This window comes from Mchenga conophoros, linkage group LG18, assembly GCF_057382185.1.
Source record: "Mchenga conophoros isolate Kocher_MC1m ecotype Shallow Benthic linkage group LG18, M_conophoros_male_GT1.1, whole genome shotgun sequence".
Lineage (NCBI taxonomy): Eukaryota > Metazoa > Chordata > Actinopteri > Cichliformes > Cichlidae > Mchenga > Mchenga conophoros.
In genome coordinates, this window is record NC_140543.1 from 24,519,782 (window position 1) to 24,537,971 (window position 18,190).

Sequence of the window (18,190 nt, forward strand, 5' to 3'; positions counted from 1 at the left end):
CTATGTATCCTCTTCCTACTGTTTCTTCAACATCCTGCTCCTCCTCTCTCCATGTCTGCGTTCGACATGCATGTAAAAAAAAAAAAAAGTTTACTTGTTGCTAAAAAAAAGAAGAAGAAGAAAAAAAGGATGGATGCTGAATTGCTGTTTTCGGTTGTGTGTTTTTTTTTTTTCTTTACTTCAGTGTTCCATTTACTTCCCTCTCCCTCCCATTTCCCCCCTGACTTGAATGAACGAAAAGCATCCACATTGTCGATAGTGGAGGGCTGTCTGGAGAGAACGTGTGAAAGAAAAAGCATCTTGCGCAGAATGAGCTTGGAGCTTTGTTGGCTTGGCCAGCAGTTCATAATCATTGATGATGTAGTGTATATTGTTGCCCATGATTAATATAGCTGCTCTGGGGCTATATTAACCTGCATCAACAGAACTCATCCTACACTCCTGAAGGTTTTGTGATGACATAAATAAGCACAGTGTTCTATCCTGTAGTTCTAATGTGGATCAAATGCTTGCTGTTGATTTAGTCTTGATTTATGCTGTTTTTTCCCTTTCTAATATGAGATCAAACAACAAGGCCTTGTACATGACATCAATAGGATGGCACAAAAGGCACAACGCAACATGTACATTGGGGTTTTGTAGAACAAAATTGTACTCAAAATGTGTTACGCTAATAAGTAGAGCTTTTACCTCAAATAGTCCCAATTCTTCGACAGCCATAAGGGATGACAAAGCCGGGCAAACAGACACATACGAGCTGGAGCAGTTTCCCACAGAGATAGAGCCGTAAGCGAGCAGTCTCACTCTGCTCTGATATACTGATTTGCACATGAATAAATGCCCTTGAATGTCATCCTGTCTCATAATTTGCCAAACAGGGAAATTCTTCCCCTCGCACATTCAGATGATGGCTGTGTGATGCCACTGCTAACAATGGCATATTATGCACATCAGCGTTAACAGTTCTTACAGAGCCATAATGTATTTGATTAGAGATAAGGAGGCGCTTTGTTGAAGGCATCACAAAACATGTCCAATGTATCATCGTGCAGCATTTCATTTAAAATGTTTGAAATGTCGATGTTGCCGTATGTTCAGCAGTGTCATTAGGCAGTTTATTTCTGGCAAGTTTCATCCTTTATCTGTGGCATCCACACATACACACATCAGCTCATGCACATATGCACTCTCTCTCTCTCACACACACACACACACACACACACACACACACACTCACAATATCCAGCACTGAAAACACCCAACTCGTTTCATTGTGCACAAAGTCAGTCATAGTCACTGCACGCTTACTGAATGACCGGTGTGTATATCTGAAGTCCTACCACTGAGCTGTGTGTAGCACTGACAAAGGGCATGCCATCTTTTTCCTTTTTTCAATGTCTTAGTTTTGGAAAGAGATGGGAATGTTTTGATTTCAAACAGGTTTTGGGATTTTCTTGTATGGAAGCATATTGCATTCTTGCTCACAGGGGCATTTTTAACTCCTAATAATACGTTTCTTTCACGTATTGAGCTCCTTTTCCCACTTTTTCAAAAACTGATTCTTTTTTTGGCTTGTAACAAGATCATCTCTCACTATTAGCATCATTTCTCATTACAACAAAAATACTTGCTGCCACCTGCTGCTTAAAGGACTGTAACGTTGTGAAAAAAAGATCTTGTTATAACAAAAAAGAGCTAGCTTAAACATGACAAACAGTCTATTTTTTTTTTAAATGAGTGTAGTATGCTTCTGTAATTTTGCATGTTTTGGTTGGTATTGTATTGACCAAGACCAGGAATGCCTTTAATATATATTTATATGCATACACTTCCATATATGTGTATAAATATAAATACATAAAGAAAATATTTACAATGCATGTCTTACTTTCTTTTCAATGTCATCAGTGAAAGAAGTGTCCTGATAAAACATTTGTTGTTCCTCCTCCTCCTCCTTTCTTTTCTATTGGCCCTCTCTGCCCCTCAAAAACCTGTCTCTCTGTGCTCTACTCCTTCAAACTACCCTCCTTCCCCTTCTTCACTCTGCTCTCCTCTCTTCCTTGCTGTCATCTCTTTCCTTTTGTCCACATTCTCCTTCCCTGTTTTTCATGTTCACACCTCCTTGTGCGCCCACTCAGACTGCGCAGTGTTAAGATGGAGCAAAGGAAACTCAATGATCAGGCTAACACCTTGGTGGACCTGGCAAAGGTAAGTTTTCCAAGTTAAAAATCTAACTTAATCTTTTGAAGGTTTTGATATAATTTGTGCTGTGATGATTTTAACTTGCCGTTGCTATTCTGTCTTTATTTAAACTGACTGAATGTATATTCTTCTATTATATGGAGATATTCTTCTCAGGAAGGGCCTAAGCAGGCTCTTTCCAAGGACATAAACTACAGGGAACCCCAAGGTTTTGTCCTAGGATATTTTCAGTGTTCTCCCCGTGCACTTAAAAATTGTAGCGTCTTTAGCTTACCGCATAAAGCTGATAGGTGAGCCAATCCTGGGACTGCATCAAGTTGTACATTCTTTTTTTTCTTTTTTTTGAATAGTCAGCAAAAAAACCCTAGGAAAATAGGGTTGTGCCATATCATATCATCTGCAAATACATAATAAAAAAGTACCATATCATTATTACTATATCCAAGGCCTGTGTTTACATTCCCCAGCACACAGAATAACGAGACAAGCCTGGCATGTCTGAGAGCAAGAGCGTGTATCATCCTCTGATGATGATTTGGTAACAAAAAGGAAGCTACTTCAACAACTAGCAGCAAAGCTCACTACTTTGCAAAATATGCAAGAAAACCTTTCAGACTAAAGGTGGAAACAACTAACTTTTTATATTACTTCAGGCAAAAACACATTGAGTACAACCAGGCTTCAGAGGAGGAGATAATAGCAACTTTTTATATGAGACCCAAATGTAAACAAATAACTTGAGCAAACATTGCTGGACTACTTGCTAATTCTACTGCATATGAAAGGAAGAGCAAATGGTGGATAGAAATTACTGATGTGATTATGTGGTTGAAAAGCAGGGTTTTAGGCAACTGGTTAAAATGCTTGGCCCAAGATGCAACATCCCAGGTAGACAATATGTGCAGCTTTAGTTGTTCAGGCTTCAACATTTGAGAGGAGTGCTCTTTTTAATCTAATACTTAATAGTTTTTGAGGGCTAATACAAATGTCAAACATTACGTCATTCAGTACAGGTCATCAGTTTCATTCTTAAATATAACTTTTAAAACTTTTACTGTTATGTTATCTATAGTTTGCGGGAGAAGATGAAAATACAATCAGTCAGAATCAATTCTAACTTTATTTCATGGACTATTTTCTCTGTTTTTTGGCAAATTAAGCTCCTATAGAAATCATTAAAGTGGTAAAGTTATTGTACACAATAAATAATATAATTGATATTTATTTCTTTTATTTATTAGGTCTCCATTGTTAACTCCTTTTCAAATTTCATGTTTGACATTATCATACCATTTTAAATTCTACATCTACGCATCACATCAAATCAAACGGCACCTGCACTGCCTTAAAAAGTGATCTTGGCCAAGCTAACTCTTTGGAGAATGAACCCTAATGCGAGACTACTCAGTTTGAAGAACCTGAACCTGATGACACACTGTAAACAGCATCTGTCCATAAGAGGCTGAATACAGAAATGCTTCAGTAGCTTCTGTCTGGCTGTACAGATGTCAGCTGAGGCACCAGAGCTGAGAGGGGGTTCAAAGGGAGGTGCATGGCTGCATTGACTTCATTTGATGTGGATGGCATTTGCACTCCAGTGTGTATTTTAAAAGGTTCCAAGGCCAATCGCTTTAATGTGTGTTTACTTGCGCCTTACTGTGCTCAATGGTCAGATCAATCTGCATACACCCTACAGTGGCTCAGCTTTATTTTCAAACCCCATAGAGATATAAACCTTTCACATCTGGATTTTAGATTTGATTTCTGAGGGGCACACATGCCTGGAGACCCTACATGAGTATTTTGTAATCTCTGCACATGACTGTTAAATTGCAAATCTTATAAAATGCTCTGTGATGTTGAAGAATGCAATATGTTGTATATAATGTGTGATTAATTTTGCAATATCGAAAACTGCTTAGTTGAGATGCAATAATTACTTGCAGATGCCTCATGCTGAGCTGGCCAGAACTGCATGAACTGTTAAGCAATAAGTACCTAAATACTAGAGATGCTTTTCATTATATAAATGAGTTGTGTCAAGCAAACACATAAAGGATTAAAGACCTTCAGGAGCTATAAATGGATTGGAGAAGTTGGTTGTAAAATCTATGGGAAGATAAAATCTATGCTGACTTGCTGAAACTTTACAGCTCCCCTTCCTACTGCTTCCTTTAAATTATTTCCTCCTCTGCTGTAATATATTTACTGTAGTTGTCTACTCATGGAATTTATTATTACTGTTACATTAAGGTTTTTTTTTCCTTAATCACTATATGTGTCCTACTGTATATCATCTCTTAATTTTAGTTGTTGCAACAAGTTGTGAAACAGCTTCTTAATGTTTCTATCTTGCCTCTTCCTCCCTTGTCCCTCCTGTCTCTGTCCTCCTGTTCCTTCTTGTCCCAAAACACATTTACTTTCTCTCCTTCATTAGACCCAGAATGTGATGTATGACCTGGTGTCGGAGCTGCAGGAACGCAGTGAGGAGCTGGATAAGCGCATCGGCACATTGGAGGACAAGCTGGACTCAGTGACAGGCAGCCTGCAGGCACTGCCCTGCCTCATCTCGCAAGCCATAACCCAGCAGCAGCAGGACTTCCTGGACGGCTTTGTTCACCGCTTTCGACCCGCTTCGCTAGCCTCTGAGCGTTCCGAACGCTCCGAGCGATCCTGGACTTCCACTGCCCGTAGGCGGCGCTCTCCCTCCACAGCACCACACACCTCCTCTGATAGCGGATAACCTTGACAAATCTTCTGTAATCACCTTTGAGCCCTACCTTTCCCAAACCAACGTGTCGCCTCATTCTGTCCCATCCAATTCTGTCTCATATCTGCTGGCAAGTCCATGTCTGGACTAATAATGAACCCACATCTTGGTCCGTGACCTGATCCTTGTCCTTTCCCTCCCACTCATTCCTTCCTCTCCACCTAATGAAAAAAAAAAAATCCAGAAAACCAGTTTCTCTGTGACTGAGCCTCTCAGCACAGGCCTGATTAGAGCTACTCGAAAAGAACAAAGAAAAGCAAGCAAAGACTTAAATCAAGAAAAAACAAATGCATCCAAAAAAGAAAAATAGAAAAAAAATTACAAACTGAGATAAAGTAGAGATATGGTTTATGTTTTAGCCATTGTATGGCTGTCCAAGTTAGCTTTTTTTGTAAAAGCCCTTGTATAGTTAAAAAGAAAAAGAAAAAGACTGAGTTCAGGGTTGCTGAGGTGAGAGCTGGCTATCACACCGGAGAGTCCTTAACAACAAGGGGGGAAGTTGGTCTGTGGAGCTGAGGGCCTTGGCTCACCTGCTGGCCCTCTGAGGCCATGGAGGACATCTGTCCACCCATCTGTCCGTCTACCTGTTTGTCCGGTGAGGAGAACAAGACAAACCATTGGACTTCCCTTTCAAATGACTAGTGTCATGGATTCTTTCCCATAGTTTAGGGTGAAAGCTTTAGGAGAGGCTACAAAAGCTCTGACTTCAGGTCAGTGATTGAAAATGCACTTAAAGGGGAGGAGAAACTGTTACACAAATAAATAGCAATGGGGATGCATATGGCGTTACTACTGGGTAGGAAAAATGATCACTATTGCCAACTTCAAGGTATCAGCTTCCTTGTTCTTACCAAGGAAAAAAATGAGAGCGACTATCTTTTTTAGTTACATATTGACATGTGATTTTTCAGTGCCTGAATGTATAAATAGTAGAGGGTTATTTAATTACTAATTTCAGAGCTTTTTTACGATGTTAACAGTCTAAATACAACATTGCATTCCTTTTTCAGATACATTCCTCTCCAAAACTTTAAAGAAAATGTCTAACATGCATAACATTGCCTCCATTACACCGCAACTCTAAATGTTTTGAAAACCTGTTTTTCTATTTCTAACACAGCGACAAATGGAGAAGTACAGCGAGAAACCCGTGGCGAGACAGATTGAGAGCATATTTGTGTGTTTCAGAGAACAAGTTCACTTTAAGCTCAATGCTGCACACTCATACACAACAAATATGAAATATGTAGTAGTCTACCTTTCTCACTACCACTAATTAGAACTTCCTGTGGTCTTCAGAAAATTGCATGGCTTGAGGTCTGCTGGGATACAGGCACAAACACATCACTGGTCAAACTGAGTAACTAACCCAGCTCTTTTGCATGGTTCTGTCCAGAAGTAGTTATGGATCACACCCAGATGGCTCTGGTTATTTATACGCTTGGTTTCATTAGATTACCTTTGGTTTGTTGGTTGCTTTTCTTTTGTATTATATTTTTTAATTTTGTTTTCCCCCAATTTTTTATTTTGCGAGGATACCTGTGTTTTTTTTGAGTTTCAGAACCTAGAGAATTGCAGCAAGTTGATCCTGTTTAAAATATGAAGAGAGATTTTAAAAAAAAATCAGTATTTCCAAAAAAAATCCTCAAAAATACAAAAAATGCTGAAGAAACTTTTCGGGTTACAAAACAGTGAACTGATCTCAAAGTAAATAAACCATAGTTTTACAGTTAAAAAAAAAGAAAAAACGATTAAACTTATATGCTGTCTTGTAGTCTAGTATGTTATCACTGCCCCTCATGTCTGTACTTTAAATATAAAATTAGCTTTAGATTGGCTTAACTGGTGGGAGACTGCAAGATTAATTTTTGAGTATGTTGTCATATACATGCGGAGGAATTTAAGTAATAAACACAAATTCACATTAACTACTTACATTCCTGAGTCCAGCCAGAATCAAAACAACCCGAGATATAAGCTAGCTCTAGCTCCTCTTAAGCTATCGCTACCATATTGTGTCACTATTTCCATTATGTAGATTATACTGGATGCACTGGGGGCTTTTTTGTGAGGGGTTTTTTTTCTCAGAGAGCTGCAGTGACTCATGGTTTGTAATGCTAGCACTGACTGGGAAAGTTTAGAAAAAGATGCATCAGGAGTTCTCTGTTATATTGAGCACAACACAAACTTTGACTAGTGAAAAACAGACTTAAAATGTACTTATCAAAGAAACTGAACAGCCAGTTTCTTAAAATATCTTTTAGTATGACAAGAGCAAGACAAAATACTCAGATAGACCCTTAATTATAGTTCAAGCTTTATTACAAATAAAGTCTAATTAAGTCAAAATTATTCTGAACAGTTGTTATAAACTGGGAAATTGGCTATAGGTACCAAATCCATTGTAAAGATTTTGCTTCTACTGTAAAATTGGGCATGTCTGTCAGAGCTTCTGAGTTTTGTCACTTTCAGTCTGTGGCTTCAATTGACTCATCAGGAGCATAAGCTAACTGGTTTCTAATACTAGCTTTATATTTACTGTACAGACCTGTAGCCTAAGTGGACAGCTCTCAGTAGTAAAGTATAACATTGAACTGTTCTTTGAGGCCTTTGCTTTGGTTATCTGAGTGGTACAGTGATGGATAAGAAGTGAGGGGGAAACATCTATGAAAGCATGCACTGGCATATTCTAGTGCTGTGATGACTTGCAAAGTTTAATTTGAAGACAAATATTTAGGATTTTCCCAGAGCACATTAGAACAGAACAGGAGGTCATCAGGTTAGCAGGCTAGGATGATTTAAACAGTAGATTGAGTCCCAAAAGAACGCTAGTGCTAAATCTCATATTTGTGGTCCCTTAAGCAAATGGACAGGTGTAGGATCATTATAATTTCCATGGTCTTAATTATTTCCAAGCTGCTTTAGGCTTAACTGAGTCTAGGTCCAACCCTGTGAGAGAACAAACAGGTTCGCTATCTCACAGGCTCTGGATTGACCAGAGAGCACTTCTTTTAAGAATGTATTCAGTTTGCTACAAGTGCAACTTAATCGAGCATGAATATTAGCTTTTTCCCTTTCAACTTGAGTTGATGAAGCATGACTCTTTACTGCCCCCACCTTTAGCCTTTCCTATCTCAGAGTGCTACACTTCTCCCTAATAGTAGCCTATAAAGAGATCTATCATGCTTTTGCAGTCTCTGTTTCAATCAGTATCATCCAATTAGTCAGGATGGCTAAGCCTATCTGCTTGATTACAGCCTTACCTGCCTGTTTCTATCTAAGGTTTCCACCTTGTCATTACATCTGGTACGCCCTCACGTTTTTCATCTGTCATTATTAAGAATATCAGTCCCTCATACAAAAGTAGGCTTGACAGATGGCCTGCAGAAAAGACATTGAAGTGGTTCCAAAAAAAAAGAAAACCCCAAACAAAAAAAACTGCAAGGGAGGAAGAAGCAATGGAAACCCAGGTCATGTCCCATTTTGTACTTGGTGTGTAGTTACAACAGAAAGGATCACAGATGCTGGAGTCTCTTCCCCAGAGAGACATAACAATGCTGGTGTTAAGGACTTCATCGGGTGGCACGAAAAAAAGCAAAGACTTTGCTCATTCACTGACAGGAAGGTTATGAACAGCAAGATTGGGTGTCCTGTTAATATGACCTCATTGTAGATGTCACCATTTAAACAGGACAAAGCTGAAAAGGTAAAGGTAGGTGGCTGCCAGCATGTCATAGGTATGTAGAAAAAAAAATGCCTAGAAATTACACGAGGGGATTGAAATTCTGGCAGTTACAAAAGAAACCCCCAAAAGACCTTTTATTGTTTTACATTTGCAGATAGGAAATTTAATCCAGGATCTGCTGTTCCTTACTCTGTTGTAATTGGTTTTCTTTGTATCCCATCACAAAGACCAGCCTAAACACCATTCTAATATTTACTGAACTGATCCTTTTCTAGAAGATGAAACACATACACAGTATTTCATAGTGAAGTGAGGGACATTCATGATGTTGCTCTGATAATGGTAGATAAGACAAAATGATTAACACATCCCGGACTTTTATTATAAGTAGGCTTTCGTCATAGAGCAGGCATCAGAACACACTTCTGCTGAGTACAGAGTGAACCCCCCACTCCCCAAAAAACTGAAAAAATGTAACCAAATCATTGTTCTGTGTACACTGCCACATGATGCATAATGTACGTAGTAGCACTGGAATAAATCAACTTTTAATGGATGGCAAATGGGTTTAACATGTTCTCTGTATACTGTTCATTGTTCCTTCATTTTGCAGGTGAACCTTTGTCCTAACAAGGAGAGACACCAAGGTCAACATTAAAGACTATCTTCATCTATGACCGTTATTCTTTCTTTTTCTTCCGCTGGGATTTGAAAATTCCGTTTTGAATAATCTTCCTAATGCTTTACTTCCCGTTTCATTTGCGTACTCCAATCTGAAACTTTCCCATGCCAAGAGGGAAGGAAAATGGCAGAAGCCCAAAGTCAAATGTGACACTTGAAAGGTGGGTTGGCAAATGTGTTGACAGACGCAAACATCACACGTTTCGTCCTGTGAAACTGAGGCATGGGCCGTCCTAAAACATGATTACAGGAGGAAGTATTGATATAAACAGCACTCCAGAGGACACGCAGCTGCTGGGGCGCTGTTCCAAGGTGAACTGTGAGCTGTGCACAACACACACACTCGTACACAGCCATTAATGTTCAAATAACAAGCTACTATTCATGTCCACATGCACAAACAAGGCTCTGGCTGGTTAATTACAGTAAAATCTGCAGGGACTTGGCAGCAGACCGATATCCCGCAAAAGTGGCAGAGTCAGTCACCCTGTTGTTGTTGCTACACAACCCCAAAGACATGCAACCGTGGAAACACAGGGAACAGCTCCTCAACAATCCAATTAGTACAAAGTAATTAAAATATTGTTTTTATCCTCTAAAGTGATAACAATCATATGTGACATTGAATGCGCTCTCATAGAACTAAATCTCGCTTTACGGTGGAAACCCAAGTAGGAAAGAGAGGCAGAAATTGTGAAAGGTGCACACAAATTATTCCGCATGGCCATCCTTTCCTTCTCTAACAATCTGTCTTAATAAACACATTTAATTCACTCAGCTTATCCTTGTGCTGAAGTGTGAAAAGCAAGAATAGTGGCATTAAATTACCAGCAATCTCCCCTAGAGGGTACTGAAGCTCAGCCAAACAGTGAGGAAATAGGAGATGGAGTCATGTTGCAGAGGACTGAAGATCACCCTTGGAGTTTGGAATTACAGGGGGAAGAAGAATCAGCATATAGGATCCTGAAGAGCACAGTTTGAAAAGATCCTATGGGGAAAACTTGCAGAAGACATGGGGAAGTGTTTTTATTAAGTTATTAAATTTATTACAAGGCTGACTTTTCTCAGGAACGAGCAGCTAGGAGCTGCATTATGCTTAATGCCCTGCATATAGCTTTCAACTAATGTGGTTTGGCATACACTCGGGGAAATCAGAGAGAGTATTGATTTTGGTTTTGGTGTAGTGGTGGAGAGTGGGTGTGAAGGGCCTTTTCATTCCACCAAATGTTTTTTTGAGTGTCACTTATTTCAGCATCCATCATTTCTCTTTCTGTCTTTTTAGCTCTATCTGTATCTCCTCATCTGCTGAGATCCGAACAGAATGAACGGCTGCAAATGAGGCTGCTTGCTGGAAGCTGCCATTGCTTCTCTGCTTCATTTAGCAGTGAAAGAAGGCGGCAGCTCTTTTCAAAACTCTCAAACCATATGCTAGGACTTCAACTGTGAAAGTGTACATGCACTATATATTGCGTATGTGTATGTTCACACTCACACATGCTTGGCTAGCTGGATGTTTTCCACTTGAAAGGATCATTTCAGCCAAGGCTAAAAACTCAGATTGGTACACATACAGTATTGTTCTTGTTTCTGTGTAGGCCTAGTTTCCCTATCAACTTAACACAGAGTCAGCTAACATGATTCATTGATGCCTCATCTGTAAATTTTTGCTCATGTACATAAGTGGCTCTCAAATTGGGGGGCTAGCTCCATCAGTGGGTAAATACAGTTATATATATATATATATATATATATATATATATATATATATATATATATATATATATATGATGGGGTACTGGCCCACAACCGAGATGGGCACAATAAATGTTGTTTATGAAACCATGATGATCGACACTGTTATTTCCAATCTAAGCTGACACACTGACACTACATCACACCTCACAAGGACTCACTCTTCACTCTATTGCCTTTATTTACATCAGTAAATAATCAGCAAAGCCAGTGGTAATGGTGTGGCCGGTAATGACAGGTTATTCATATCAAACAGCTGACTCATTAAACCTTTGCTACCTGCTCTCTTGACAGCAAAGACCAAGCAGGTATTTAGGTTGTCATAGAATTAAGCACTTAGTTTAAAAAAAAATCATAAAGTGGAAGTTGAAAAATATTCAATTTTGTACCATTTGATGATGGTGATGCCATTATGCTTATATTTAGATCAGTAAAATTCTGCCTGAGTGTGAGGCATGTACCTTTTTCAGTTTCCAAACCGAGAGGCACTGTACTAAGCTAGCAGTATTACCTCATATAATAATATATTTAAACATGCTTTTGCATTGTCCTCCATATTATATGCAGTTGAGTAGGTGCCTGTGTTGCAGCAGTGGACAACTATGGTAATCCCAAATGAGGTTTAGCCCAACGCCCAGGGCTACCGGAGGTCCACCAACTCCCTATGCACTTGATAGAGTTGTTCAAATTATAAGATCATTGTACTGTATAGGATATGAGTACTGCTTTGTGTGTGCGTGCGTGTTTTCTGTAGGTGGGGAGGGGTGGTGGACTACAGATGTCCTTGCCCCGAGCTTTCTCTACATGAAAATCTGTTTTGGAACAATCGCTGGCACCGAGTGATGCCACGCTATACAGCAGGAATGATTCCTGGAATCAGCTGTGGAGGGTTAAATGATACATAAAAAGACATGTATCACAATGTCATCGCTTATGGGAAGTGTTCCAGTAACACTTTAGAGACGTCATCATCAAAGCCTGCAGTTTCATCTACAACTAAATGTATTTTATGAATTTAGCTCAGAGGACATGACTAATCTTAAAACGCAGATTGTAGCCATTATTCACAGGGCCACGTCTGAATACACTCAGTGCAACACTGAAAAGGTAACTGGGAAAGATAGCCACATTAAATGGGATAAAGAGACAAACCAAACTCAGAGCAGGAGAAGCATGGGAGCCTGCTGCCCTCTAGTGCCAAATACCCAGCTCCCAGTCTAACACAAAGTCACAGCTGAGATGAGAATGAATAATTCATAAATGATGGGATGATAAAGCAGTATTATACCAATGCAAGATACGAGATGTAATTGATAATATGGGTCTCTTATCAAACACTTTCTCAACTCTAAAAAGAAAAGTGAAATCTCATGGACAAACTCCTGTTGCTGATAGTCTTAAGTGATATGCGTAATGCTTTAAGAACTGCTGACGTGATGAACTTTTGTGTGTACCCAGGAGTCCCTGATCCAGTATTAATTACTAGATTGTGTACTTTTTTCCCCACTCTTTTAACCTATTTTTATCAGCAAAGCGCCAACATCATGCACTCCATGAATGTCAACAGTTTCAGCCACTCTCTCTCCCACAGATTAACCTAGCAGTGCCAGTCAGCACCAGCGCAGGGGCGGTTCAGGTTTAATGTTTAAGCTTTTAGTACCACCTCTTTTGTCCACACACATTAGCCAATCTCCCTGTGTGTGCTAAACCAGGAGTGAGTCACCCGAGAGATTGAAGAGAGTGAACTGTGTGGGCCTGCTGGACAGTTGCGGCTCAAAAATCCTATGAGATAGTGCCATCTCTACGTTACCAGAGAGTTGGGGTCAAGGTAAGCTGTTGGATTTGACATTTGAAAAACAAATGTAGAATCAGGTGTCCCGTTTTTTAAAATTCAGCGATAGTATCACGACAGTAGTGAAGTACACGGAGCCGCGGCATTGTGTGAGTCACAACTCACACAAGTCCTCTGTAATTAGCAAAGCCCAAGCAGTACTGGAGTCATGTTGGGGTCTTTTTTGGAGTTGCTGTATTCCAGCAGTTTGTGGTGTATGTGTCATGCTGTTTGACATGGTGTGACTAATGGCTTTCCACTAACACAACTGTCTTTTAGAAATCTTGAATCGAGGCTTTCCTTCATTTTCCATTCAATATAGAGATATTGTGTCACCATATATTTGCAACTGGTTGAGGAGGTCTATGCACAAGATACCTCACTGTATAAGAATCTGACATTTGTGTTTATCGGGAAGGTTTTTATTTTTAACTATATCCTGTAAATTTTAATTCAGTAGTAGAAACCCACAAATGATTATATATCTATCTATAGATAGATATATACATACACATATATGTGTATAGATATATGTGTATGTATACACATATATAGCTTCATTTTTACCCTAATAAACTGATATACAGATGTTTGAATGTTATTTGTAGAATGCTACTATTCTTTCTCTTTCCCACAGCTTCTCTTTGTCTTGCCGTGGTAAAGATTCTGCGATTTTTCCAATGAATTCCCAAAATCAGCCCACAGCATGAAATCATTCAAGAAACAAGACCAGGAGGGTGTGGTCGGGTCCTCCACCATTAAAGATCCACCAGTTGCTGTATGGGTTACTCACACACCGGATAATATCACCGATGATGGTGAGGATGATGCGACCTCCACAGGTCGCACATCCAGTTCTCCACCTTATGCTGAGCAAGAGAAGGAAAAAAAAGGAAGCCTGAAAGACAGATTGAAATCCCTCATCCCTCAGTCATGGGGCAAAAAATGGACAAAAGAAAGCGACTCTGAAGCCAGCACAACTGGTATCCAGATCCTACCCAATGGGACCAGAGTGAGCCCCCCTGTAAGTCCCTTGGTGGAGCGTCGGAACTGGAATGAATCTCTGGGAAGCTCCAGTCACAGCTCACATAAGCCTTTGATAAGAGAGAGTCCCACTGACGGTCTCTTTGGTCACGTCCCAGTAGAGGAGTCACTACTATCCAGCATCCACCCTGCAGAGTATTACGCTGAGAAGGTGGAGGTCTACAAGCAGAAGTACTCTTACTTGAAATCATGGCCGGGATTGCTCAGGCTTCTAGCTGGACTTCAGCTCCTATTTGGAGGAATGGTTTTTGCGTGTGTCATTGCTTACATTCAGAAAGACAGTGAATGGTCCAACAGCTACGGACTCTATAATGGTGTATACAACAATGGGATGGGCCTGTCTGGGTACAGCTACAGAGGTCCTATGACTCCTTTCATTCTAGCTGTAGCTGGAATCTCATGGATCCTTACTCTGTGTCTCCTGGTGGTGGGAATGACAATGTACTATCGCACTATACTTCTCGACTCCTCGTGGTGGCCCCTGACAGAGGCCTTCATCAACGTGGCTCTTTTCCTGTTCTACATGGCAGCAGGGATAGTTTACTTGAACGACTTGAATCGCGGGGGGCTATGCTACACAACAATAGGTATTAACCCCATCGTCGCAAATCTGTGTCGGGTTGATGGTGGCCAGATGGCAGGAACAGCTTTCATCTTCATCAACATGGCCCTGTATCTAGGAAGCTTCCTGGTATGTCTGAAGATGTGGAGGCATGAAGCTGCACGTAGAGAGAGGCAGTATTTTGAGAACCAGGTACAGATTTTTACTCCTCTGTAAACAAATATGAAATACAAGGTCAGGTCTTCTAAATCTGAAGACTGACTGAAATACATTTCAAAGCTGCATATATGAAGGTATCCTCATGAATACAGTACAGTTAAATTCTCTGTGAAAGGCTAATATAGTGGAAACCCACCTTTAAATTGCTCATCATTACAGTTTTTTCTGTTAAAGTTGGTTAATATTTAGCTCATTTCTTGTGTGGCAGTATTTTAGAATTTTAAAGAACAGAGTTGCACCTGCAAATGTAGCTATCACCTGCATCTTTGGCACCAGGGCAACTACTGTCACAGTCTGGCAGAGGCAGACGGTGTGGACTGACAAAAAGGACCCAAAACTTGAATATTAACAAAAAGCAAGTCGTTTAATATGGCTGATTTAAAAATAAAAATAAAAGTACAAAAACAAAAGGCAGAGGCACACAGGAAAAAAAAACTAGAACTAAACTGGGAAAATTAACTGCTGAACAAAAAACAAAGACCAAAACCTTGAACATGGAAAAATCCTGGAAACATGATGTGGAACAACAGACGACCTGACAATAAATGAACAGAACACACAAACTAAACAGACACAAGGGTGATTAGGGGAAGTGGAAACACATGGGGAAACAGCTGACACTAATCTGACATAACCAGGAAGCAAAGCTGACTATACTGACATAGACCTTCAAAATAAAACAGGAAACATGAGACGCAGACATGACAATACAAACTTGACAACAAAAGACACGCAGCATGAAACACATGAAGTTAGAGGGAAACTTAAATACAAGGGTACAAAACACAAAGGGAATCTAATAAACAAATGAACTTCGCCAACCTAATGAACTTTAAACATACACTATAAACATTAAAATAAACTAAAACTCAAAACGCTGGGTCAAAAGACCCAGGATCGTGACAGCTACTTTGTTCCAGTAACAATACTGATAATGATAAAATAACATCAGCACTGCTCCCATGACCGTATCATTTCCCCACTGGCAAATAAATAGGTCTAAGAGGGCTGCCTGCTCTGTGACGTTGCAGGTTTGATAGAGCTAAATAGAAATATCAGATACACAGATGATTGGAGGTTTAGCAAAATATATCCCATGAGTAACCCACAGCAAATATTTGAAGCATAAAACAAGAATGAAGCAAATTAGTTTTCAATGTATGGCCTTTCCAGCTGTTGACAACAACATCTGGGCCACTGTAGGCTAACAAAACAACCATATTACTGTGAGTGCAGATCGCCACATAACCTGTGCAGTAAACATGTCTCTATAGTTTTCTGTAATGGTGTGTTGGGATAATATGTATAGTAATGTAAAATAAGAAAGGATGAGAAGCCAGATGTGAACATAATAGTTCCATTAAAGAAATGCAGCTGTATTTTTCAAAATAAAAGCCTTCATGTAATGATGGCACATGCCAGTATAGTGTTGTGAACATCTTGTTCATTTGTTTTGTATTTGCCAAATGATGTTTTTCTTTTACCTTCAGCCTCAGGAGGAGTTTCAACAGTCCATCCCACTCAAACCGGTAACAACAAAACGCATATCATTCAGGGATGATGAAGCTGACAAAGCGCTGAGTAAAGATTATAACAATCGGGATAATCTTCTACATGACGTCCAAAAGAATCCAGTCAATCTGAACCCCAAAGTGCACATCATTGCAGACTACATCATGTAAGTTAACATTTATAAGTTGAATCACACCATTAGTTCGAAACATACAGAGAATCAGTTTTACTGTGTGTCTCCTTTCTGTAGCAAGTATCCAGAGATCAGCTGTGTGGAGGAAAGGGAAAAGTACAAAGCAGTTTTCAATGATCAGTATCAGGAATACAAAGACCTTCACAGAGACATCAGTGCTACTCTGAGTAAGTTCAGAGAGCTGGATCTCATGATGGAGCGACTCCCCCGAGAGACAAGTAGCAAAGAGGTGAGATTCATACCGACCTCCCATCGGTTTTCCTTTTTTATATGGGAATTAATTACTTTGTTATTCATATAGGACCAACGCAGGATTCAAAGTATTGTAAAGAAGTATCACCAGAAAAGGAATGTAAGTGACAATTTTTTTAACCTTTTTTCTGTTTTTTTAATGACAGTATAAACCGCGATTTCTACAGCTGCTCACTCTGAAATCAATCGTAGCAATTTTCAAATTTAACCATAGAGGTATTAGAGTTCTGTGTTCTGCCCAGGTAATAGTAGCTTTTATTCGGTAATTGTCTACTGATGCAAATAATTCTGAAAAATCATGTTTAACACAGATCAATTACAGAATGAATCAGTAAGAAAGGTTGGAAATAGAGCTTTCAGGCATTAATCAGCAGACTGTTGTGTGCATGTTTCGCAGGACCCTACTTTCCTAGAGAAAAAGGAACGCTGTGACTACTTGAAAGCCAAATTGAGCCACATTAAAAACAGAATCCGTGATTATGACCAGGAGACCATGGCAGATGGTCAGACATGAAGAAGATCAGAAACAAGTGTCCACAGCAACTGATGAACTGATGAAATAAAAACGCTTTTTAAAATGTCTGCTTCTTTGTGTGACAGACAACATTCTTCCTTCTGGAAAAGTCTGATTGTTGCGCATCATTGTATTTTCATGTACAATTAGATCAATGTTTACACAAATTCTGGTTTGTGACATGATTATATTCCTTGGGCTACAACATTATAAGAGATGCTTCTTCTGTAGAGCTTTGACTTGACGGTTTTGTGTTTCTAAATACTTTCTTGTCATTTCTGTGAAGGCCGAGCAACGTTCACATGCTTGATGTAGAAATAAAATAAAGTTAAAGGATTGTTATATATCTTTCTGTAATATTTTTTTACAACTATATTAATTTTATGCTGTTATTTCTTTACTTTTCACTTTTCTTCTTTGGGCATCACAGCAAAAGCAAGTTCTCAGTTAAAAAACTGCAGGTACCAAATTAACAGAACTTGGAAACTGGCAATAATTTTTAATCTAATGATTTTAATATATTTTGGAGATTTCATAGTTTCTCTGATTTAAAATGTTAAATAGGAAAATGCAGCATAATTTCTCCAAATTGTATTGTAAAGTAACTCGGCTCAGAAATATTATTCTTGTTCTCAGTAGACTCTGCCACAGGCACTCATAGAATACACAATGTAGAGATATTATCTATGAAATCCGCCGCTGTGGTATTTCTATTAAGACAACAACAACAACAAGAACAACAAACCAAACAACAAATAAAACCACCTGTTGATCCTTTCTCTTGTCATATACACCCATTAGAACAGATTTATAGTCACTGGCCATGTTATTAGTTACACAAGTTATTAGTTGTACCAGACTCAACTACTTTGGACTTAAGGCCTGCCTTAATAGTTAATTAGCATAGATTCAACAAGGTGCTTGAAACATTCCTCTGACATTTTGGTCCATATTGACATCACCATCACATATT

At 39.3% G+C, this 18,190-nt stretch overlaps 2 protein-coding genes across 2 annotated transcripts in view; both read left to right on the forward strand.

Annotated features, from left to right (window-relative positions):
• kcnn1a (potassium intermediate/small conductance calcium-activated channel, subfamily N, member 1a) overlaps window positions 1-9,331 on the forward strand; it is a 68,259-nt gene extending 58,928 nt beyond the window's left edge. Inside the window, exons 8-9 of the mRNA XM_085256024.1 lie at window positions 2,139-2,208; window positions 4,640-9,331. Of these exons, the coding sequence (XP_085112150.1) occupies window positions 2,139-2,208; window positions 4,640-4,945 (376 nt within the window). The 3' untranslated portion in view covers window positions 4,946-9,331. The remainder of the gene's footprint in view (window positions 1-2,138; window positions 2,209-4,639) is intronic.
• A 3,451-nt stretch (window positions 9,332-12,782) lies between these two features.
• LOC146553848 (MARVEL domain-containing protein 2-like) lies at window positions 12,783-17,545 on the forward strand. Its single transcript, XM_085253463.1, has 6 exons — window positions 12,783-12,918; window positions 13,559-14,719; window positions 16,237-16,424; window positions 16,509-16,680; window positions 16,753-16,803; window positions 17,101-17,545. Exons 2-6 carry the CDS (start codon window positions 13,628-13,630, stop codon window positions 17,215-17,217), a joined length of 1,620 nt encoding a protein of 539 aa, XP_085109589.1. The 5' UTR covers window positions 12,783-12,918; window positions 13,559-13,627; the 3' UTR covers window positions 17,218-17,545.
• Window positions 17,546-18,190: the final 645 nt, after the last annotated feature.